The 24686-nt window shown below is 36.5% G+C and overlaps 1 protein-coding gene across 1 annotated transcript in view; it reads left to right on the forward strand.

The window, feature by feature from the left end:
* Positions 1-1836: 1836 nt before the first annotated feature.
* Positions 1837-24686, forward strand: part of DNER (delta/notch like EGF repeat containing) — a 111119-nt gene continuing 88269 nt past the window's right edge. The window contains exon 1 of the mRNA XM_034439339.3: positions 1837-2398. Within this exon, the coding sequence (XP_034295230.1) occupies positions 2141-2398 (258 nt within the window). The 5' untranslated portion in view covers positions 1837-2140. The remainder of the gene's footprint in view (positions 2399-24686) is intronic.

The raw sequence follows: 24686 nt of genomic DNA on the forward strand, positions 1-24686 counted from the left end.
ATAATAGTCACAAATGGGCATATTGATTTACTTTGCAAATGGGCACAATACTTAAAATTCTCCATGGGATTCAAGTACTGTAATCACACTCCAAAATATCATGGATATAGTTTTTAAAACTTATTGAATAATAGTTTATGAAAAATCTGGGATGCTTAAAACTGAGGAATCCACTGATTATATTCAATTAAAAATTCATCTGATTTCACATTTTAGTCCAGATACATCAGGACATCTAAAGCTCTTGAATTATTTCTGCACAGAAATGAATTTTGTATGAGTTGAAATTTGTACTATTTTAAGTAGACAATTGAATGTACAGTTAATGTATCTGTGAGCGGATGTTGTGCACTGATGTTATCTAATTGGGTAATAAAATGTCTGCAAGCAAACAACCAAGCTCAGAGAACATCAAGGATTTCACAGTTCAACTCTTGATCTACCTATTATAATATATACCTATTATATTGTCTTCTATTACAGGTAATTAATGTGTCCATTAATTATTTAGAAGAACTTCGGAATAAAGACTCGGGAAATCTCAAGAAAACAAACCAAAAATGAAAGGTTTTAATGATCTCATAATGAGATTGATTCAAGAGAAGTTTCCCCATCATTAGACATCTCATAAAAGATAAAGGTAAAGGTTCCCCTTGCGCATATGTGCTAGTCATTCCCGACTCTAGGGGGTGGTGCTCATCTCCGTTTCAAAGCCGAAGAGTCAGCGCTGTCTGAAGACATCTCCATGGTCATGTGTCCAGCATGACTAAACGCCAAAGGCACACGGAACGCTGTTAACTTCCCACTAAAGATGGTCCCTATTTTTCTACTTGCATTTTTTACGTGCTTTCAAACTACTAGGTTGGCAAAAGTTGGGAAAAGTAATGGGATCTCACCCCGTTACGCGGCACTAGGGATTTGAACTGCTGACCTTTCGATTGACAAGCTCGGCGTCTTAGCCATTGAGCCACCCTGTCCCCTAGACATCTCATAGAATGTTAATGTCTGTGAGTTAATTTGATATGTTAGAAATGTAGAATGATGGGCAGGATTTATGAAAATGATAACTTTTTTTTCACCATTACTGGATTTTGACTTAATATCCAGAAATGTTATATCCCAAAATTTTAGATTTTTGTCATCATACAATGAACTATGGATTTTCTAAGTATAGCCACAGCATATTTTCAATATAGACAGTATTACCATGCTGTACAATCACTTAGACAGCAAGTGACAGTTGCTGTAGACAGTAAAATGGGCAGTATATAAATTTAATGAATAAATTTACCCCAAACAATATGTGACTGCCTGTCTGTTCTTTATCAATGCAATATAATATTGTAAGATCAAGGTTTAATAATGATTTCTTTTTTTTTAATGACTGGGTTATGAATGGGTTATATACTGGTTTTGTCCTCCTCCTTTTTATTTTTTCTGTATGTTATCAATTCTAAAAAGGCATTCATTACGTTGATTAACTGTGTATCTTATTGTTTCTAGAACTGCCAGGTGATTAGGCAATTTCATTTTTAGCATGACTATTCTTTTCGACCACGGATCATGCAACATTTTTGAAGGTATGATAGTTAAATTCATTTTGCCCGGTGTCCAGCCAAGAAGCTCAGGCCAGGTGAGGTGATTTAATTTGCGAGGTCGGCTAAGATCTCAGGAAGTAAGGCAGGCCTAGGGTCACCAAATCAGCGTCTGTGTGAAGATGCTGGTCCACTAGGCAGTTCCCGATTCCCCCCCCCAACCTCTCCTCGCCCTCTGGCTACGACCTCTCCCTACGACCAGCTCCGTTTTCCGCAGGCTGCCCAGCGCGCAGGCGCTGCCATTTCTGGCTTTCGCCTTCTCCTCGCCCCGGGCGTCCGCCACCATGTCCTTGCCCGGCCAGCTGCGCCCCTCTTCCCGTCGGTGGGCTCCCAGCGTCAAGGTCCCAGCAGCGCCCTCTGCCGATGGCTGGCGCTGACGTGTGGCCATGCCCGACCACTCCCTCCCCAGTCTCCGCCCGCACGTTGTCAGAGCTGGGAAGCCGCTGTAAGCGCTGCCGTCTCCTCAGCCTTTCCTTCTTGCCGGTAACTGGAGCACCGAGCCGGGCGCGCTCCTTGCTTTGCTTCCCGGGGCGGCCCGCGCCATTATGTCTCGTGCCGTCCCGCTCCTCTTGATGCTGTTCTGCTTGGCCCAGCGCCGCGCCTCCCTCGCCGGGCCCACCGCCTCGTCTCTGGAGAGCGCGGCGGACCCCTGCCTCAACCAGCCCTGCAAGAACAACGGCACCTGCACGCCGGTCTTAGCCAAACTGCCCGCCGCGCCCCACCGCCTGCCGTTGCTTTTCCTTTTGCCTCAGCCTGCTTATAGCTGCCTCTGTCGCCCGGGGGTCACCGGCACCGAATGCCAGGTAAGCCGGGGAATGGGGCGCCTTCCCTTGGGGGGTGGGGGTGGGGGGACCTTGTGGTCTAATCAGTCCGAGCCTTGCAAAGCGCTCGCCTGTCCTTCTTCATCTCCGCCTTCTTAGGCTTCTGTCTCGGATGTCTTTTCGTCCTCCACCTGCCGCCCCCGCGCCTTGGACTCGATCGGCCCGTGCTTTCGCGGATTCTTCCTCCTTCCATCCTATCCATCACCTCCCCCCCCACCCCCAAATCTCCTCCACCCCGTAGATCGCGTAGTGATTTTGGTTCGCTCCGCAGCCGTGATCTTCCTTGGCGGTCGCTCTGCGTTGCTTTGCACTGGTCCCTAAGTGTGGTTGGAGTTCCTACATGCAGAATCCTGATCCGACCGCTCTCATTTCGGTTTCTACGTCCGATCCGGGGCACGCGACTCATTGTGCAATCATCCACCGTGATCCGTGACGGATCGCTCGTCTGTTACACGGACCGAGCCAGACCTCTCTGTGGAACCGAGTCCCGTGGCCTTCACACATAAGCGCTAACAAGGGCAAATGCTTGGAGTGCTGAACTTGAAGGGCATATTCTATGCGCTCACCAAAAACCTTTCCATATGACCACCCTTCCTATGTAAATGATTTTGCACCACTTTAACTAAAGATTTTTAAAAAATAGTTCTAAGTGTGGTTTAGTGTAACCTTGGTTATTATTATTATTTATGGCTTTTCATATTATGCAAACCCTGGACTCACTTTATGATTCATTGTGCCGTGTGAATCAGAAAATGGGTTGATTAAGTAAGCAGGTTGAGCGTGCTATGTGAAGGCAGCCTTGTATTTCTAAGAGATGCCACCGAAGATGCCAATTTGGACTCTTCTTTTTGAGCTGCCTGAATTATGCTGCTTGGGGTTGTTAGAATGACAGTTGCAGAAGTGCCTTCCAGGATACAGTATGGCAAATTGTTGGTTGACAGAATTCTGTTCTGCTCAAAATTAAAAGTATTTTAGAGCTTAATGATGTTTTCCAACAGGGTCTTGGTACTTTCACATACAGATTTTTTTTTCTAGTGATGAATATTTTTTTTTTTAAATTTGATTTATATGCCGCCCTTCTCCAGAGACTCAGGGCAGCTTACAATGCGTTAAGCAATATACTAGTGATTTTTGTCACTAATAGCCAAATGAGGGCTTGTTCACAGACTTTGGGTAATCATATGGTTTCCCATTTTTATTGAAATTAAAATAGATAAATAAAACAACTAGAACTGCTATTCCCCCCCCCCTCAAATCTATGTTTTAGTATAAAGAATACAACTTTCGCTAACATCTGTTATGAAATGTTATATCAACCCAGTTTGGTCTAGAAAAGAAAACAGCTCATTTGTTTCTGGTCTTTAAAATGGTGCATTGATATTTGTCTTTCATTCTTTCTGAGGAAAAAAGATGAAGAGGAGGAGGAGGAATAGAATGATGATGGTGGGGATGATGATGATGGGTTTGGTTTTAGAATAAGGCTGCAATGTACTACATTTCTGTGCATGTTTACTTGGAAATAATTTCATAAAACTAATGGCTTTTACTTCTGCATAATTATGCCTAGGCATAGGTTGCTAATCAGTGATGCTAATTTTATCAGACTAAATTTACTGAATATTTTTAACATGGCAAAAAGGTTGGTAATCTTTCTCTTTCTCCCTCCCCCTCCCAATATTATGTAAGATGTTGCATTTATGAATACAGGGATAAGAAAAGAACAAAAGGCTACTGTGTGAAATACTGAAAATTAAAGACTTTATGAAATAACTTGGGAAAAAGAAGTTCTGCGTTTTATGTCACAGTGCCCCTCTTTCTGCAATGCAAGTTTGTGGGAGGCTGGATCAAACCGAGGAGAAATAAATGGAACTCTTTTAAACCAAGTGAATCTTGTAAATTAGGTGTTGACTGTTCCTAGGTTTCCTTCTGTGTTTGAAGAAAGAGAGTGTTGTATGAATTGTGCTGCCTTCTGGAAGTTAACAAAGGTAAATTGCTATTTTAAACACCAGTAAAGTGTAATGTCTAGAGAAGAAAGAATTACAACCTGAGATATGTTTTAGCCATTTATATCCACTTTGTTCAATTCTCATTATTGTATGCTTTTATATAATTAATCCTAAATGTTATTGCATGAAATCATTGTAAACTAAAGAACACTAATAAGTATATTTAAATTATTTTACATTTTGTTGCAAGAGTTAAGATTATGACTGATTTGATTTGATCAAACTGGACTGATTTTTTGTACTATCGGAAAAGCTGAATTATCAAGTCAATTTGTTTCAAAGCGACCCAGACACAATAGATACTCAAGCTTTCCTGCAAAACAAAATGCCTGATTTTCCCAGTGAAGGATTCCTGTCCCCTTGACCAGGTGGCAGAATAAAGGAGATACTGTATGTGAGGCCATCGGAAACACCCCAGAGCCACCAACATAGCTATAGGTCTTCCTAGAAGAACTTTTGTTTACAATTGAGTGTTTGTTCTTCTCTAAGATTTTCAAGAAACAAGAGAAGATAAAGGTATAGGTTTTGGTAGCAGAAGTAGGATCGGCTGCAGATTGAAAGGAGATACCAGACAAGTTGATATGATCATTATATTTAAAAGGTATCTTGTTGATGGTTAAAAAAAATAAATGGCTTTTTAATGGAACTTCATCTTTCTGGAGCAATAGTTCCTGATTATAACCTCCCCATGGTGTTGAAATTTCTGCCCAGCTTGTTGTCCTCCATGATTTTTGTTTTTGTATTTTCCTATTTCCCAACAGATACAATTACAATTTTATTTATTAGCCCTACTGCAGCTCATGACAATATATACAGAGTTCCCTCTTTCATTTTCTTCATAACAAACCTGTGAGTCTGATAGGGCTGGGAGAGGGACTATCTCCAAAGTAATCTAATGAGTTTCCTTCACCTTGATGTGTGGAGACACTCTTCAGATGGCGGAAGCTTTCTTGCTAGATCTAAAAGCATTTCCTCCCACCAGTCATTCCATGAAACTTAAAACTTATATGATTTTAGGATTGTTGAATACAATTGTAGATATCACGAGAAATGCTTTTTGTTGCATTACCCTCCTTCCCAAATATTTGCACCTAGGTCTGTCATTTTGAGAAAGGATTGAAAACCACCATACTGAATCAAGATCAAGAAGAAACGATCATGGATGAGAAACTAAATTTCTAGTATATGGGTGGATCAAATTGGTTGTAAACTAATTTTTGTTTTTCACTGAGATGCTAAGGAAGAAAGATTTGTTTTCCACTCTCCAAAGTTTGATTATAAAAATATTAAATATATTTGAATTATTTTGTGTTTTTAAAATATATATTCACATCTTCCCATGTTTCCCTTAAATTATAACTTAATGTTTGAACATGTAGATCAGCATGTTTACTATGTTTTCTATGTCTTGCCAATGTTAATTAACCTCTGAATGTGATTTTGAAAGGATGCCCTTAAGAGTTAGGTGTAAAACCAAGCAATTCAGATTGTCTTTATGGCAAATAAAGTGTCCTTCTGTTTATGCATCATGAGTTATATAAATGCTTAGAAAAGGTTCTTTCCTTTTAAAGTACTCAAAAAGTCTATTGAATCCATTGAAAAGGCTGCTTTGCATAATTTACAGGTCATTACTCTGTAAATTGTTTGCTTCAAGAAATACTTCAAGAGTTTCAAACACTATGATTTGCCTTCCTGTATTCATAGTTGAAAGGCCTTGAGAAAAGCTTTGTAAGGAAATTATTAACAAAAAAAATTCAATACATCAGAGTGTTTTAGTGTTCTATTTTCTAATTTATTTTTCTCTAATAATCATTTTCATTTTTCTATTATGCCTGCTATCATATCAGTAGCATAATGAAATACTGTACATGCTTTACATTATATCATAGACTTTCTAATACTATATATCGAGTAATCAGTATTGCTTATACAGCTAACATATGAATCATACTTATTATGCACTTCACCAATTCATTCAGAATTTTTAGAATGGATATTGATGACATAAAACATGAAGCTTAAAACATCTGCTTTAAACAATTGATGAAGCAGTTTTTTGAACAGGTAAAGAATTCTATCTTGTAGGGTGGTGGAATATATTATGTTTGGTGATCTACTGGAATTATTGGAATGATAATAATATATTATTATCTGGCCATAGAACCAGAACATTTACTAAAATGCATATATAAACTGTTGTTCAATTATGATAGTGGGACAGAACAAAGAAAAAAAATTGCATGATAAAATGGATGCAAAAGTGTAAAGAAACAAGCTATAGCACAATGATGGGAGCAATTATGGGACAATGGTATAAAATCTACCCTAGATTATAATATTAGGGAAAACTGATATAAAATATTTTATAATTGATATATAATTCCATTAATAATCACCAGGAAAGACATATGGTAATAAATGTTGAAAATGTCGTAAGACACAAAGAACATTTTATTCTATGTAGTGAACATGTAAAACACATTTCAAAAGTACTACAAAGGAATTTATAGATTATCCAGAGGAATTTAGCTAATTTAAAATGAAACCAAAATTCTTCTTAGTAACCTAATTCTAAAACATATTAACAAAACATACCACCACTTTATATGGTGGCAAGGATAACTTTAGCACAACATTACAATACATATACATAATTAAAGAGCTCAGAATGGGAATTGAAACTTGGACAATATGCAGTAATGGCAAAATTAATTGGATCACCACGTGTGAACGTGAACGTTTTGCGCCTGACAGCAGGAGATGAGCAAAATTTGGCCTGGTTATTATTTGGCTAAGCAATCACCAGAGATAGCAAAGGCTGTAGGGAAAGTTAAAAAATAATTCAGAAGCCAGCAGCAACTATCTTGATATTGTTATGACTTTGTACATAAACTTACCAAAAACTGAGCTTGACTTGAAGAAAACATTTACATTTATGCCTGATTTGTTGTCTCTGGACTTAGACTCAAACCTATTTTATTGCTTATAAATTCATTAGTAGATTATACTAGACAGTCCATGCCCCATTGGGTCATCATTTCAGAAACATTTTTTTACTTAAAGAGAGAATAAAGATCACATGACTGCAGCAGCCACTCAGCAGCGTAAGTAGCAGCCAATGGCATTCAAGCAGCCACAACTTCGCCAAGTTTCATTTCCTCAGCAGTCATCCTGGATTTTGGGCACATTCTGTAGGTTAGCCCACTTAAAATATCTTGGTTTGAAAATTGTTGCCCTATAATGGCTGATTCAAGTTCATTACAATGAAAGTTTAGTACTATAAAGGTTCCAATTTTCTTGTCTAATCTTAAATAAAGCATACTATTTTCTCCCCTTATTGATTCTTAAGAAGATTTTCCTAAATGTTATTTACTCAGTTTGCTTTATTAATCCAATTGATATTTTTCATGTTTTCTGTTCCTGCGTTACACATATCTTGTCATTTACTGTAGCAATCAAATGTTTAATGTCGTCTTTTAATCTCTTATATAACTAATATTTTATCTGTTTATTCCTTTACTGCAGTTAAGTCATTTCAGGATCTTAATTATAATGATTTTGTGGAGTGGTCTTTTAAAGATGGCAATGTTTATTTCTACATTTATTTATATACCTGGTAAAGTGAACTTGCCAAGTGTGGGGGCTCTCATGTTTTTTCAGCAGACAAGGGTTCTGGACTTCGGTCTTAAATAACCTTACAATATCATTGGTTCGTAACATTCCTGTTGTTTGACTGTTTCAGTCTTTTCTTCATGTTATCTCTCTCTTTTTCTAGTATTTTTTTTTAATTTCTTTTCTCCTGTGTTGAACCACTGAGATTATTTTTTACTTCCTGAACAATGAAAATCTGAAAATGTCAGATTTTCCAAGCCATTACTCAACTTCCATTATTATTCATGATCTTGTAAAAACTGTTAGTAGCACTGATATTCTTCTTGTTTGTATATTTACCTTGGACACAATTACCTTTGTCCAAATTACAACTAACGGCTCAGACAGATAGGATTTTTTATTTTGTGTTTCCACTGCTGTTTCTTCAAAGTTCCATTAATGTAAAAATATAACATTACAAAAATCAAATATATAAAATTACTAAATTATAAAACACAGATGACTGAGGAGTCAATAAAAGATAGTTTTACAGGGGTGGAGAGGCAGAGAGCGAGAGAGAGATAGGCAGTAATTCCATTATTCTGTTCTTCTTCTGTGCCACAAGATACTGCATATTTCATTTCTATTAATTTTTCTAATTCTAGATAAATCTTTAGTAATCTGTTACTAAAGGTTGCCAAAGTACTGGCTGTTTTTCTTATGTTAAGCCTGAAATGAAAGCCTTTAAATGCATTTTTTAAAAGTATGTAATTATTTTTGACTTTCTCATTCAATCCCTTCTGCATATAGAAATGGCTCCTTAGGATTGAGTACTATCTTTATTGGAACTCCTTGGGTATAATTCAGAGGATCATTTAATTGACCCCATGGGATGACTTGGCAATCTAAAAAAATATTTTTGATGCAATATATGAAGTTACCGTATTTTTCAGAGTATAAGATGCACTCCCCCCCCCCAAAGAGGGTGGAAATGTGTGTGCATTTTATAGAGCTAATGTTCATGTTCATGGTGATGTGCTGTGGTGATCCCGGCAGCCTGGAACGGGTCTAAAAAAGAGCATGCGGAAGCCAAAAATGCAATGCACAGATGCCAAAAATGCGACGCATGGAGGCAGCAATGACCTGTGGCGATCCCTGCAGCTTGGAACAGCTGATTGGTGGTATTCCGCGAGGCCAATCCAACTGTCAATCAACTCCTTGTGCTGAATCAGGCTGCGATAACGTGCTGAAGCTGACCAGACTGTTGGCTCTTTGCTGCAAGGACGCTAGCCAGATGAATACTGGTGGATGCTGGTAGGCAGAGGCAGAATTTTTTTTCTTGTTTTCCTCCCCAAAAACTAATGTGCGTCTTATGCACCTTATAGTCCCAAAAATACGGTACTTTGCAAGGAAAAGCAAAAGTTCTTATTGGGCATTGCACATAAATAGAATAAGAGATTTTATTATTTGATAATTCTGAATATTGAAGATTCAAGTTTTGTTTCACTTGAATTGGAAATGGTATGTGATTCTTGAGATTGGGAAATTAAAGATAATTAAAGATAAACTAGTCCAGGGGTCTGCAACCTTAAACATTCAAAGAGCCATTTGGACCCATTTCCCACAGAAAAGAAAATACTGGGAGCCACAAAACCCTTCCCATGCCTGACTATTTCTTGAGCAACCACAAAACTAGCATATGTAGTTGAATTAAACGTTCTGTTTTCTTCTGAAACTTTTCTTTTCTTGGATTTATCCATGGTTGGTTTACTGGGGGTTGAAAAGCTCAATAAATTGTGGGCGGGCGGATGTCGCACATTGGCGGTTGTGACACATATTTTGAGTGTCAGGGAGCCACAGCAGAGGGGTGAAAGAGCGACATGCGGCTCCAGAGTCACAGGTTGCTGACCCCTGAACTAGTCAGTTGGTTCCACAGAGATTCTCATTTAAACCTAGATTTTTTTTTTATTCTTCCCTCCAAAAGACTAAATAATGAATTGATGTAAAATATTGATTTTAATTAACTCAGGAATCTGATGGGAAAGTCAAGGGATAAGGAAAGTCTAAACAAGAAAGAAAATTCAAAACAGCACTCCTTTCTTAAATTGTCATTACAAATGTGTTTAATTCAACATTATTCAAACAAACTGATACTTAGGCAATGTAATTGGTTTCTTCCCATTCTTCTATTTGCAGTTTGGCCATATATTGAATGGGAAGAGAATTCTGTCTGATAAATTTATTTATTTATTTCGTAAATTTATGCAGCTGCCCATTTCACTTATGTGACTCTGAGCAGTCTATGTTAGACTGTATGTTCACACAGGTATATGGTATTTTTGTCAATTCTTAAAATTATATATATTGACAAAAATACCATATACCTGTGTGAACATACAGTCTAACATAGACTGCTCAGAGTATATATATCGAACAACTTTTGGACTTCCTTAACAGTGTCTTTACATTTTACTCATTTTACCTTTTGTATTTATTCTTTATAACATTGTACAGTATGTTGTATGTTTACTATTTTTCTTTTTGTGTAAAGTACCATTTAATAACAAATGAAAAATAGCAAACAAACTCGTTTTAAAAATGTATTTTGAAAATGATATAATTGTTTGATTTGTTTTGCATTTACTATAATACTTTTATGTTTTAGTAATGGGGAGGAGGGGTGCCTTCGGGTCAATTTTTGTCTCCCAGTGTCTGCCTGAATTCGTGTCTGCAGTTTTCTTGACAAGGTTTTATAAAGGTATTCAGGAATGACCTTGGGAGACATGAGTTACAGGCTGGACAAGTGACATGTAACAGATTTCTCAGTCTATAAGGAGGCTAAAGAGAGGAGATGTGGGAAGTGTTTCAGAAATGACTTGCCCTAGTTTTCTGGAGAAAAACTAAAGCAAGGTGAAATACTTTCAATCTTGCAAGATATTATTCATGTAATCTTGCAATAAATGTAGAGTTAATACTCATCGTTGTGCTTCTTGTCTGATTTACATCAAAGAGCTAATGGTTTTCAAGAATAGTTTTGCCATTGTCTCCTTCTCAGGGATGGGAAAGAGCTTTGTGCTTAAGGCAGGACTAGAAGTCACAGTGTCCCAGTTACTAGTCTAGTGCTTTAACTACTACCAAACTGGCTCTATATTTTTAATGTAAAATTAGTGCTGTAATTAAAAAAAAAAATCTACTTCCTTCCAGCAATGCTGGTGGCATAGTGTATAGTTAGCTATGTGAAACTATGGCGTATAGCCTGCCCCAGTGTGATAGGCTTTGTGAAACAGGTCCTGTCTAATTGTCATTGTTATTTGCTTATAACCCAAATAGAGAAAAAGTAACAAGGTAAACGCCATACGAATAAATTCTTCTTGTGAACTACCGACTTTCACTGGTTTGGAATCTACCAGGAGGAATAAGCCTGAAAAAAGAAACAGCTAATCTCAGCCAATAATTTAACATAACCTGCCATATTGAGGTCTCCACTCTTGTAATTTCAGCTTCGATGTGTAATATTGTATTAGTAACGCAGTGGGGAATTTGAAAAATTGCTCTTAGAAGTTTAGATTGGACAAGTTTCAGTGATACAGGGTTGGAAGGTGGTCTCAGCTGTGCATCATATAATCATTGTGCTAGGGACTTGGCTTCAAAAAGCTTAAAAGCTGCAGGTTGGCCTCCCCTGGAGCTAATGTATTAACAAAGACTTACGTTAAGAAAAAGACAAACTTCAGGTGTAGTGAGTCTCTAAATGGGACTTGTGAGTGGTTTCCAAGTTGAATTAAATTATATATCAGATTTATTCTTCAAATTTCTGGAAAAAAATGACATTTGAACATTTTATGTTGCCATTCTTCTAAAGAAGAATGTGATTTCCAGTAAGAGGCATAAAGATCTTGGCAGCTATTATCATATACAGAGCCAATGTAGGAATGTAAGGTTTGGTGACATTTACCAGAAAAACAACTGGGAGGAAAGATAATTCATTTTCAAGGTTTATTTCATTCTTTAATAAACTTTCTTCCAGAATTTCTGAGTCTTTTGTAATGTCGCATCAAACATGAGGAAACAATCCAACTTACTGCATTTCTGGCCATTTTAAAAGAATGAATTACCTGTTTTGGCAGTCGGCACTGGTAACAATAAATCATCTTCTGTCCTTTTCCTAAGTATGTTACTTAGAAATATTTGCCTTCCATTGAACTTTTTATTATCGCATATCAGTTATCTTATTTAGACCCTGCATCCAATTAGTTATGCAGCTTTTAACTTGGTTAATTTTTCAGTTGTATTTCAGTAACCATTTGTAAAAAGCTACAAGAGATGTTCTGGGTTTTGTATTATACATTTTTCAAATTCAATCACGTCTCTACCTGAGTTTATTAATTCTTCAAGGTAAATAAGACTAGGAAACCAGGTGAACCAATGTTACTATTGTAAAGCTATAGTAAAAGAATCATACAAATCTGAATATACTTTATCTGTCCCAATGTCAGGGTTCCAAGTAATACACCCATAGCAAACAAAACTCCGAGGCAGGTAGATTCCTCAAATAATAGTTTTACTGAATATATCATATTGGCACAGTTCTGGTGAAAATCAACTCTGAAGATTCCTGTGGTTTTCACCTAATTAAAAGTAAAAGTTTTTCTCCTTTCCCAAACAATCAGTTGCATGGTCCAATCAAGGTGCCATCCGGTTGCGTGGTAACTTCACTCCTCCTCTCTCTCTGGCCACCTGTGGTAATGTCCTTGGTTCCCAGGAAAAAGTATTTTGTTTGGGCTATAAAACCCCAGCTATCTCTATTCCCTCTCCCTATCCCTCAGCTCCAGTGTGGCAACCCTGAAATCTCAAAATGGCTTCAGGTCAGCTTAAGGGTTGACACCCTTTTTCTGTGTGTGAACTAGGGATATTTTACATTCTTGTCCTAGATTCAAGTTTTTTTATCTGATCATTGTCTTGGTAACATTTCTCTCTCCTGTCTCTCAAGGCATTCTTCCTGGCTCTATGCTATCCACCTTATTAGCTCAAGCTTTAGGAGGAAGGTTATAGTTATAGAATGACCTTTTGCAGAAAGTGGATCTTTTTCTAATGGTGTCTGCCCTCTGAGACACCTTACTATTTAAGATCAGGTTGGCTGCAATCCTGCTTTTCTTCTGGAACACGGTTCCCAACCTTTCCAGCTTCACGGACCGGCAGCAGCAGTGGTGGGGGGAAAGAGAGGATAGGTTTGTGCGGGCACCTGTCACTTGCACAAATGTAGCTTCATGCACTTGCCCATGGATTGTGCGACCTGGTTCCTAATGGACCACAGATTGTTACCAGGTCGTGGACCCAGGGGTTGTGGATCCTGTTCTAGAAGATGCTGAAGACCAGGCTGTTTGTCCCTGTATGGAGAACAGGAAGTTAGTGAAGTCAAAGTGATTTATATTAATTTGAGATTTTCAGCTGGCATATTTTTTTAGAGTGTGTGTTGCATGTTTTATTAACTATATCAGTGGTGGGATTCAACTTTTTTTACTACTGGTTCTGTGGGCGTGGTTTGTTGGGCATGGTGTGGCTTATTGGGCATGGCTTTGTGGGCATGGTAGGGGAAGGATACTGTAAAATCTCTGTTCCCACCCCACTCCAGGGGAAGGTTACTGCAAAATCCCCATTTCCTCCTAATCAGCTGGGACTCGGGAAGCAGAGAATAGATGGGGGTGGGGCCAGTCAGAGGTGGTATTTACCAGTTCTCTGAACTACTCAAAATTTCCGCTACCGGTTCTCCAGAACTAGTCAGAACCTGCTGAATACCACCTCTGATTTATATTGTGATTTATTTTTAAACTTTAACTTTATTACCCAGAATTGCTTTAGCCAGAGGGACAGTCATTTATATCTATATAAAGAAATATTCTACCTTGTTTTTGTAATTCCTTTTGGATTGTGCTATTTAGTTGAAGATATTGAAACCCCTGGGTAATTGTGACTGTTTTGAAGAAAGTCTTGAAAAATTCCATCTTTGTTTATTAAGACTTAAGTTTTAGAATCTATACAAGTTAATCTCTCCATTATCTGATATGGTTTCAATTTTCAGAAAGGGGAAAAAAAGAAGTCCAGGAAGCTACACACCAATCAGCTTGACATCAAGCGCTGGTAAAATTCTGGTAAAGATAATCAAGCAGAGGATTTACGATCACCTAGAAATGAACAAAGTGATTACAAGAAGCCAGGGTTTGGGTTTATTAAAAACAGGTCATGCTAAACAAATCTTATTGCTTTCTTTGATAATGTGATAAATTAGTGGACCGAGTAAATGATGTGGATATAGTAACATAGAGTTCAGTAAGGCACTTGAGAAAGTAGACCACAACATACTACTTCAGAATATATTGGCCTGATCTGTCCCCGTACCCACACACACACCAACACAGCCAGTCGAGGGTTAAGGAAACACTTTGGAACGCACCCAGGTCTTATCTCCGACTTAGCAGCGATAGACACACCGTCTGCCAAGTGACTTTATTTTCAAAGTAAAACAGAAAGATAAATACTCAAGAGTCCAAATGTCCGACACTTTAAATCTTTCTCTCAGCAGTTCCGGACGAGGCTTTAGTGACTATCCAAGGTTTGCTTTGTTCGTCACAAAGATCCTTGACCACCACCCTCTATTATATAGTCTCTGGGGTGTGGTCCAGTGACTCAGTTCTAATCCCTAGCACGCCTCCTAAGCTGCTGCAAACGTTTATCACGCCTTCGGAGGCGTGCGTCCAGGAATGATGTTTCCTCATCACTCTGATCCAAATCAGCTGTCTCCTCTCCCTCGGCCGGCACTTGAGACAATGCCAGAGGGGAGGGGCCTGGAGAGGGAGGCCTGGCTGACTCCTCTTCCTCATGCTCGGAGCTTTCTTCCTCCGATGGGACAGGCTCAGAGGGCGGGGCCACAACATGGCCTTTACTTCAGAGAAATGCTATGTGATCATCTGAATCTTATTAATTTAATATGACACTGAATTGTACTACTGAATATATCTCATGAATCTCTTGGATGATTAATTGTAAGTATAATTATCACTATACAAGTTTTATTTGAATTCTTAATTTACCAGTTTAATTCTTGAAATTTCTTTTTCTTGTCATCTCTTCCTTACCAGTGGTTCTGATGCCAGTAAAATCAAAGAGAATTATAATTCTCCTCTTTATTATAATACCATTTTGGAATCTAAGTTTATTATTTATCTTAATCTCTTGTTCTTTGTAAATACTCTGTGAGAACACTTGAACTTTAGTTCATCCTCTTCAAAGTTGTGAATATGAAAACAGAATCATAACCATGTCCATATTTTATATCGTCAATGGTTTTCAAAATGTATGGGATATTTCTGGGACATCTCTTTGGAACAAATCCAGTTTAATTAAGATATATTAGATCACTTAAAAGACCATTTAATTTCTGTGAAAGAGTTGTTGTAAAAAGTTTATAATCTAGATTTAGTAACTCTGGATGAATTGGAATATTACCCTTTCTGTAAATCAAAGAAATGAAAGTCTCTTTGTCATGAAGAAAAGAGTACTTGACCTTGTTGTATCATTCATTACCTGGGTTGATGGTTTGATCAAGATCTACAATATATTGTAGAAAAGCCATTTGGTCCTGAGGATTTGTTCAATTTCAATTCTTTTGTTCTTTTGTTTCATCTTTTGTTACTGGATTTTGTTGATCTGAACATTTCCCAGTTTGCATTGTTTTTAAGTACTCTTCTAGAGATTTAATGCCTGCATAAAGAATCGATTTCCTCTTATAATTTCCTTGTAATTTCCTCTGCGATTGAAACATATACTTCACATTTCAAATAGAAATAATAATCATTATTTTCTCTTGTTCTTTTCATATTTGAATATGCCAAGTAGTTTACTACCTTTCTCTCAAAATATTCCCTTTAGTAAAATTCAATGTTTTATACTTCCATTAAGTCCAATCAATTTACAAATCGTTTTAATCTTTTGTTCTGAATCCATAAATCTAATTGCTTCAGTTCATTTATCAACGTATCCTTTTGTTTTTCTGCAACTTTCTACTTGATGCTACAGAAATAAACAGGTTTTTAAAATAAGTGCTTCAGATTTAAGATTCTTTTTCTCACTCCTAAGACTTGTAGGCAGGCCAGGAGGCTATCATGCTGAAAGATATAAAAAGGTGCTGAGAGATCAAACAAGACCAAGAGAGCTGCATTCCCACAATGCAAATTCAGACAGAAGTCATCCACTTAAATGGACATTAAAAATGAAATCAAATACAGGAAACAATTACCATCCTTCAGTATCAGTATCAAAAGTATTTCCTGAACTATAATAATTAAAACCAATGTCAGGTTCAAACAGAAATGTAGGAGTTTGTAAGAAATACCATTATTGTAGTTCACATAAATAAAATCTTATCCAGGAAAGATTTAATACAAAATCCCTTAACAGTTACATTGGTTCTGTGTGCCAGAAAGTCAATATAGGATCTTAAAAAAGAAACCTCTTTATTAATAAAACTAAAAATAGCTATAATTTTCTAACAAATATTAAGTAATGATATTCTCTAAGCACAGCAAGATATAAAAATAAAAGAACTGAACAAAAAGGAGCTTCAAAGCAACTTTAGAATACTCTGATTACTTAATTGCCAAAAATGAAATAAATTATTTAATAAGTTCCCAAGACAAAAGATAAATGAACAAGATTTGAAAACTATGTTATATTTCTTTTGAAGTAAAATAGCAAGGTTTCTTAAGTTTAGCTGTGTTGGCAGTTGATAATTGTGTAAAAATAGATTTTTCATCTAATTTATACCTATTTCCAAAGAGTAAGTATATAAAAGCATATTAGGTAAACATGATCAAACTGAATAGAATTTGATCAAAAGCAGGATATGCCACTTATATAGAACACTATGGGAACATGCCTAATATTTCACACAATTTGAAATTCCTCTTATATATCTGTTTTATATTCCCGATTGTTAAATCTTAAGTTTGCCTTAAAGTGTAAGATTTGTTTCAGTTGCAAATGATAGAGAAAAGCTGAAACATCTGTTTTAAAAAATGTCAAAAATGAGCACAACAGTTTTGTGCCCACAACATATATTATTGTTTTAATAAGAATTGTAGAAAGAGAGAAGTCATAGCAACTGTAAGAAAATATTAAGAGTCATAGGCAAGAGCAGACATTGTTCTTTCTTTTAGAATTTCTAGCAGATCTTATTTATGTGGGAATATTTATAGTCTTCTTGAGCCTATTGGTTGTTTTATATCATGAATGTATTAGAACTGATGGAAGTTAAAGTCCATGAAAAAATTAGAAGAGTTATTTATAATGCAGTTGTATGTATAATGAAATAATTCCTTTTGTATAATTTTATTATATTCCTCCTTTGCTTTTTATTGATGTTGTTAAGCAATAAACATATTTTTTCTTTATTTTAAAAGTTATTACTGAAATTACTATTTGTTATTTTATAATCTGCTTTGATGATTGGGTTAATTAGAAATACAATACCCCAAAATTAATAAGAATCCAAACCTCATATTAAATCTTGGTGAAATATTGAGTAACTGACAGTAGGCTCCTCATTTTACTGCCTATTTCATAAACAATAGTCTGTATGATGCTAAGCCAAATCAAATCATATTACATACAGTGTATGGTTCTTTGTGTTTAATGTAACTTACCCTAAGTAAAGCATACACAGAAAGGCAACATTATTACCTCCCTTTATAATCTGTTTACCTGAGAACTCAAGGTGATGTATATGGGAGATATATGAGATCTGAAGAGATCTAAATTGCTCCTAGACTCCCCTAAATCATTTATACCATTTATTACAAATGTCAAGATGTGTCTGGTCTTGGAGGCCTTGACTTTCTACCTTGTCATGACTCATTAACCATGTTAATATTCATTACTGCTGATCCTAGGTGTTTAGGCTGCCTAATTTCCATTAAATATCATTTATATTTTGCCCTTGAATTAATATCTAGTTGGTCTGTTAGTTTGTGGTATCTAGGATCAGTTTTTATAACTCTGTATTGTTGCTCTTAGCATATGTGCAGGATAATATAGAACAGAAAGCTATTCATTCTGTTAAATTAATTGCTGAGCAAACTCCTTTCCTATTTTTCTATCCTTTCCAGGATAGATTCCTATCCTTTTCTGCAGATGTGTAACATATTAACTTGTCACAGCAGCCAAGGATTATAAGATATTTATTTACTGTATAAGATGTTTATATTAAGTACCCAAGCTTACTTTATGATTGTTATTACTAGCTACTAAATTTGTGATTTTGATATTAAAAAAATTATATTTTAAAGCACCCTCTTCTTTTTTATTAAATGTGATTGATTAGAATATTTTACTCTTGCTGATTTAATTGTTTAATATTTAAATTAGATAAAGAGAATTAGAGAAATACTTGGAGGCTGAGGACTTCATTCTCATTTGGGAAATATAAGTTGCACTTTTAAATATGGCCAAAGCTAGGTTAAGAAATTATTGGGATCAATGCCTTTATATTTCAGTTATATTTTTTAATCAATCGATTGAATGATTTTCATTAAATCTTTTATTACATGTATAGGCTACAGGTAGTCCTCAACTTACAACCACAATTTGGACCAGAATCTTGGTTGTTGAGCGAAGCAGTCAATAAGTGAGATGCCCACGTGATTGCTTCACTCAATGAGCACAATCCCAGCAGCCCTAGTTGACGTTGTTAAGTGCTTTTGTGGTTCATTAAGCAGATGGAGTGCTTCAGGGAAGCTGGGGGGTTCCTGTCTGAGCCTGAATATATGGGGGAAGTTGAACTGGAACAGGAGCCAACAGAGATTGAGGGGCAGCTTCATTGGCTTTGGAGGAAACTGAGGAAGGGCAGAGCCAGTCCGGGCAGGGCTTTTCAGGATTAGAAAGGCTTGTAGAAGAGACAGAGCTCAGGCAATGAGCAAGGATCAGCCTCTCCTGATCCTAGAGCACGAAGAGAAGAGAGAAGGCAAGAACAACGCAGACTGAGCCAGTTACGAGGGAGGAGAGTGCCCTACCCCACTTCACAAGGCACACCTGGAGACTAAGATGTAAGGAGATGCCAGTGGGAGGGGCATTTGTTGGGAACAAGCATTGAATCTGTGGAGCCTCGTGTGCACTTGCCGCCACCTGGAAATTACTGTGCTCTGTTTTGTGAGGCTTGCCTGATTTGCCTGCTTCACTGAACTTCTTGCTCTGGTTACTGTTTTGCTAATCTTGCTTACTGGACTACTTGCAGCCAGAGGCTGTTTAAGGTGCATGTGAGAGCTTTGCTCCAGGACTTGTAGTAAACTTGGGGACGTTTGGGGGCAAAGTAGGAGCAATAAAGGGGAGTTAGACTGGTTCTCTGGCTGTGTTGCTTTTGTGCCATGGCCTAGATCATCACAGTTCCCTTCAGAAGCTGAAAATCCTCCCTTTGAAATTCAAGCAGGACTTTCAGTCCCTTAGCACAAAAACACTTACACATGGACTATGCTGGAACTCTCTTACTGCCTCTCTTTTTGGATTTTGGCTCTCTCTCATATCTGGTTGAAAGAGCTACCTCCTAATGTATCTTAGTAGAATTGTGTATAATTCATGGCTTTGTATTGGATTATTATTATAAAAATGTTTGATTTGATTTGATATAAATATGCACACATATTGAAAGAAATGCACTGATTAAATAAGTTTTTCATTGTAAAATCATGTGAATATGCCTATAATGCAAACTCTTATTCCCAAGTCAAATAAAGTTTTCTGGCAAACTCAGTTCATGTCATGCTAAGAAGAGTGCATGGATGTGCCCATGTTAATTATGAAGAATTGGATTCAGTTCTTTGAAGGCAATAGGGATGTTTAGAGCACGGATGATTGCAACTAGAAAAGGGTTAATATTTGTTTTCATTTCAAAGTTCATGTTTTTGTGCAAATTTTACTTTAAAGGAAGTAAGAGAACTAGCATGATCCTGTAATTCTGTGTAGCAGAAGAATGAATTGCTTCTAGTAGGGAATACAGCTTGTTTTTCATATTATATGCAGAGTATTAATGTCCCCAAACAGGATAGGACTGGATGATTTAGAATTAAGTTGGTTAAAAAAAATAAAGCCCATGTGAAGGAAGTTTGGAGATGGGTAGGAATGGTGAAAGAAAAGGATCTGTTCTACTGTGAAAGCTGCTTTTTCCATACAGTATACAAGTTGCTGTGATCTATTAAGTAGAGAGAAATAACTGCAAGAAGCATGTCCAGATTGATCAAGATCTCAGAATACAAGATGACTGTGAGGTCTTCTGTTGTGTAGTCATAGCACTGAATGAAATTTGAACATGATGTTTTCCCAGATTGGCTTGTAATTTTTATGCACTATTAGCATAATAAGAGCTTTCAGCAGCCATGTTATTGCTATTGCCCTTTATTCAAAGGCAGTGATTGTATTTTCAAAAGTTGCTCTCTGATTAATGGTGTTAACAATGATTACTTCCCCTTTTCTCTCATTACTATAGAAAACTACTATATAATGAATTCATAGTAGATAACAACCCTTTAGCTTAAAAGACTGGTTTCAGTAAGAGGAATTTTTTTTACAGCTTTCCCAACAGTACAAAAATTGAAACCAAAAATGCAATTGAAAATGTGGTACTAAGCTTTTACCATTGTGGCCACTATTCCAATTTCTTAGAAAAGACATGTTAAAATTCCCAAATGTAATTGCAGTGTGCTTCTTATCAGTTTCCAGTATATTTTAGATATGTATATGATTTTCATGTACTCAATAGTCATAAATAAATCATTTATGTGGGAAATGAGGTGGGAACCAACTGTTCCCAGGCACACAGTGATGACCACTGCATAAATGTATCATAACTGCTCAGCTTCAAAGTATCATGGGTCATACCAAGGACTTTTTAATTTGGAAAGGAATGAGGAAGAAGCCAAGAGATCCCCCCCCTTCTCATTAGCAGTGGTAATTTAATGAAGGGAAAATCCAATTATGTCTAATGCAACTATTTTTTTTTTTAGTTAATGGGGATGAGCAGTTTATGTGGCCTTGGATCCTCAAGCTGCGCACCTCTGCTTTGGGGTGTTCTTTCTTCCTTCTGCCCCTTGAAGGCGTTGCCTCTGCATGTGCTTTCTCTGATTTTCTTCCAATCAGTGGGGTAATTTCTTTAGGTTCTCATTCACTCTTGATCCTCTATTTCCAAACCTATCAACTATAGTAATTTGAAGTTCATTGATTTCCAGTCATATCAGTAGGGTTTAGATGGCCAGGAATAATATAATGGTTGCAATGTCATAAGGTATTTTAAGAAGAACACGTCTAATACTAGACAGCTGAATAAAACATTTTCCAGAATTTCATTATTTTTATCTTTCATTTTATCAGGCAACAATGGTATGTAGATTTGCAAAGTATCATCTAAATGTTTTAAGTCATATGTTGTACAAATTATATATACTTTATTCATCTACCAGGTTCTTTGCTTCTCTTTTTTTTTTGTTCAGCTCACCAGATACTAGAGTTATTTCTTTTCTTTTCTTTTCTTTTCTTTTCTTTTCTTTTCTTTTCTTTTCTTTTTTCTTTTTTCCTTTCCTTTCCTTTCCTTTCCTTTCCTTTCCTTTCCTTTCCTTTCCTTTCCTTTCCTTTCCTTTCCTTTCCTTTCCTTTCCTTTCCTTTCCTTCTCATCCCATCCCATCCCATCCTATCTCATCCCATCCCATCTCACAGATAAGTGCCTTCAGCCAGGTGGAATGAGGGTGTTTGGGAAAGTAAAAAGGATACTGGATATCTATGCATGTAAATGACACCTTCATTAAAAAAACATGTAGCTGTTCATGCAGAAACCTAGTAAGGTAAGAAGGAAATATGCATAAACCAAGCAGGTATATCATCAAGAGCATGAGCTGGAGGTGACCTCCTGCTGTTAACAACTTCTCTTGCCAAATCAAATGGACCTAGACATCACAGGCAGTGAATATTGGCCAAGGAAGCTGCTTCCATCTGCTGGATGTTTACTAACACAGTTCTTGGTCCTGACCCAAAAGCAGCTGGAATGTTTGTATAATTCTGGAAGGAAAAGTTTTTAGGTGTTATCAGCAAAAGCCATGGAAAGCAAAGGTAAACATAACTGTTTTGTAATGTCAGCAGTGCATTGGCTCAAACAGTTGTTAGTTATTTGAGTTTAATAATGTCAAAGCAACTACAAATAATGTCAAAGCAACTACATATGTGTGATAAAATACTATTACGTATTTTATACAAGACAAGTTATATATTTTCCTACAAATGTCTTCAATCATTCAGCCTACTATTTGAATGATTTTAATAATTTATTGAATTTGTAACTAAGTTTGACATATATAGCTTCTAATTGGTAAATAAAAAATGCAATAAAATTGATGTGTTGGAGATGAAAACCACTCTTTAGTTGTTTATTAATTTTAATGATCAAATGCCCCTTAAAAATTGAGTATTACTGTTAATCCTGCCACAAGTATTGCTATCATGATTTTCAACAATATGTACAATTGTGAAAATAGGTTATTTATCTCTTTGTCTCATATTAATTATTGTGGCCATAAACTTAATGAAAGCAATTGAATTTCTTTGTACAATTCCCATTTTACATTTTTCTACTTACTATGTCAGATGAATAATAGATATCTTACATTGTTCTCTTCCATGCTTCTTTGGGGAAATTACTAGTTTTGTGACTCAATAGTTCCTTGATTTTTTTTCTTTGTTTAGTAGAGAATGAAACATTTTACAGTTTTATGATGGCCATTATTTCAGAATTAAGGGTCTTTAGTAATTGTTTAAAACAGAAACATTTCTAGTGTTTACGTTATCCTAATACTGCAGGGTTTTCAAAAGAGAACTTACCTAAATAATTTCTTTTGTACACACACACACACACACACACACACACACACACATACACACACACACACACGTACCCTGTTTCCCTGAAAATAAGACCTCCCCAAATAATAAGCCCAATCAGCCTTTTGAGCACATGCGCTAAAATAAGCCCCCCCAAAATATTTAAGCGCATATGCAGCCGGTCTCTGCCATTTCCTCTGGGGAGACAGAGGTGGAAATCAGGTAAGATGGCAAGAGTAGCCCCGTCTTGCTCCATGCGCCCCAAAATAATAAGACCTCCCTCGAAAATAAGGCCAAGCATTTATTTTGGAATTCAAAAAAATATAAGACAGGGTCTTATTTTTGGAGAAACACAGTATGTATGTATGTGTGTGTGTGTGTGTGTGTGTATTTTAAAACTGTTTAGATATAATTGTTGAAAACAGATTAATGTAAGTGGAGGGCTTATTAAATTATTTTAGTAAATAGATATAATTTGACATTTGGAGACTAGAAATTATAAGGCAACCAGTTAAGATGAAACAAAACTATAATTGCCTCTGAAAAGTAAAGCTACAGTTGTCACTGTGTCTAGGATTTGCAGTTTGCGGTATAACTCGAATGAAGCATAACTCACATATTCATATTTAGATATAGAGGACACACAAATTGAGAATGTCTTTGGTATGCTGACAAAGCAGCATGCATTGCTTCCAGGTGCTGGAGGAAGTGATTCATGCAGGATTATGGTATTGGTAGCAGCAGGGAGCATTAGCCCTATTCATACATGTATGATCAGATGGTAAATTTAGTCAAATTGTGAATTCTTGCTCTATATTTAAAACATATCTTAATCGTGGGCTTCTGAAGGGGAGGTAAAATGAGGCAAGTGAAATGGGTGATGTTACCTGTGCTCTCAATGTGGTCTAATTAAGCCATTATCTTACTAGTTATATTGAGAATCCCATAAATATAGTAATTATGCACCAGCACACCAATATACCAAGGCTTCACTGATACAATAGCTGCTTCTCTGTATAATGAGGCAAATAGGCAAGAAGGAAGGTAAACATTCTTTTCAGACAGCTAAAAATAGTCACACTCGTTTTATGTGATCTAATTTTTTATTCAAAAATGTTTGAAAGAGGGGTATAGATAACTGAGATGACTATTTTCTTTTTCAAATCTTAAAAATATTTTTTCTGAACCATTTCTACTTCAGTGTGTTTGTGTGTGGAGAGAGGGAGGAAGGTGAGTCAGTTTGTGTTCCTGTATTTCCAAAATGATCTCTGGACTGTGTCATGCTTGCATCTAAATTCTCTGTACATCTGGCTATAATTTTCTTGAATTCTTCTAAATGTACACGTCTTTAAATATCTCGAAGTGCTTCAAGTTTTTACCCTTGATTATCTCTTGACTTCCCAAAGCTGCTTATTATATCATGTCTCCTCATCCTAGTGCAACCTTTTGATTATCTAAAACAGTTAATTCACATTGACTTCCAGAACAAACCATCTCATCAGCAGTTTCTTAAAAGTATTTTCCAGCTCTTCCCAGGCAGTGTTCTCAGTCTTACTTCACAAAGCATGGCCCCACAAAGAGCAATAGGACTGGATAGTATTTGAGGTCTCATTTGAATGCAGTCAATTTGTGTAAATTTTTCTGTGCTGCTGTGAATGACACAGTCACCATTAAATACCAGTTTGTATTTATTAAACTCCTGATGATTCTGCCTTCTGGCAGAAGATAAGAACAATTAAAACTTGGACCACACGTTTTCTGACTAGTTT

The sequence above is a fragment of the Pantherophis guttatus genome, chromosome 6 (genome assembly GCF_059756535.1).
Source record: "Pantherophis guttatus breed Tessera chromosome 6, ASM5975653v1, whole genome shotgun sequence".
Lineage (NCBI taxonomy): Eukaryota > Metazoa > Chordata > Lepidosauria > Squamata > Colubridae > Pantherophis > Pantherophis guttatus.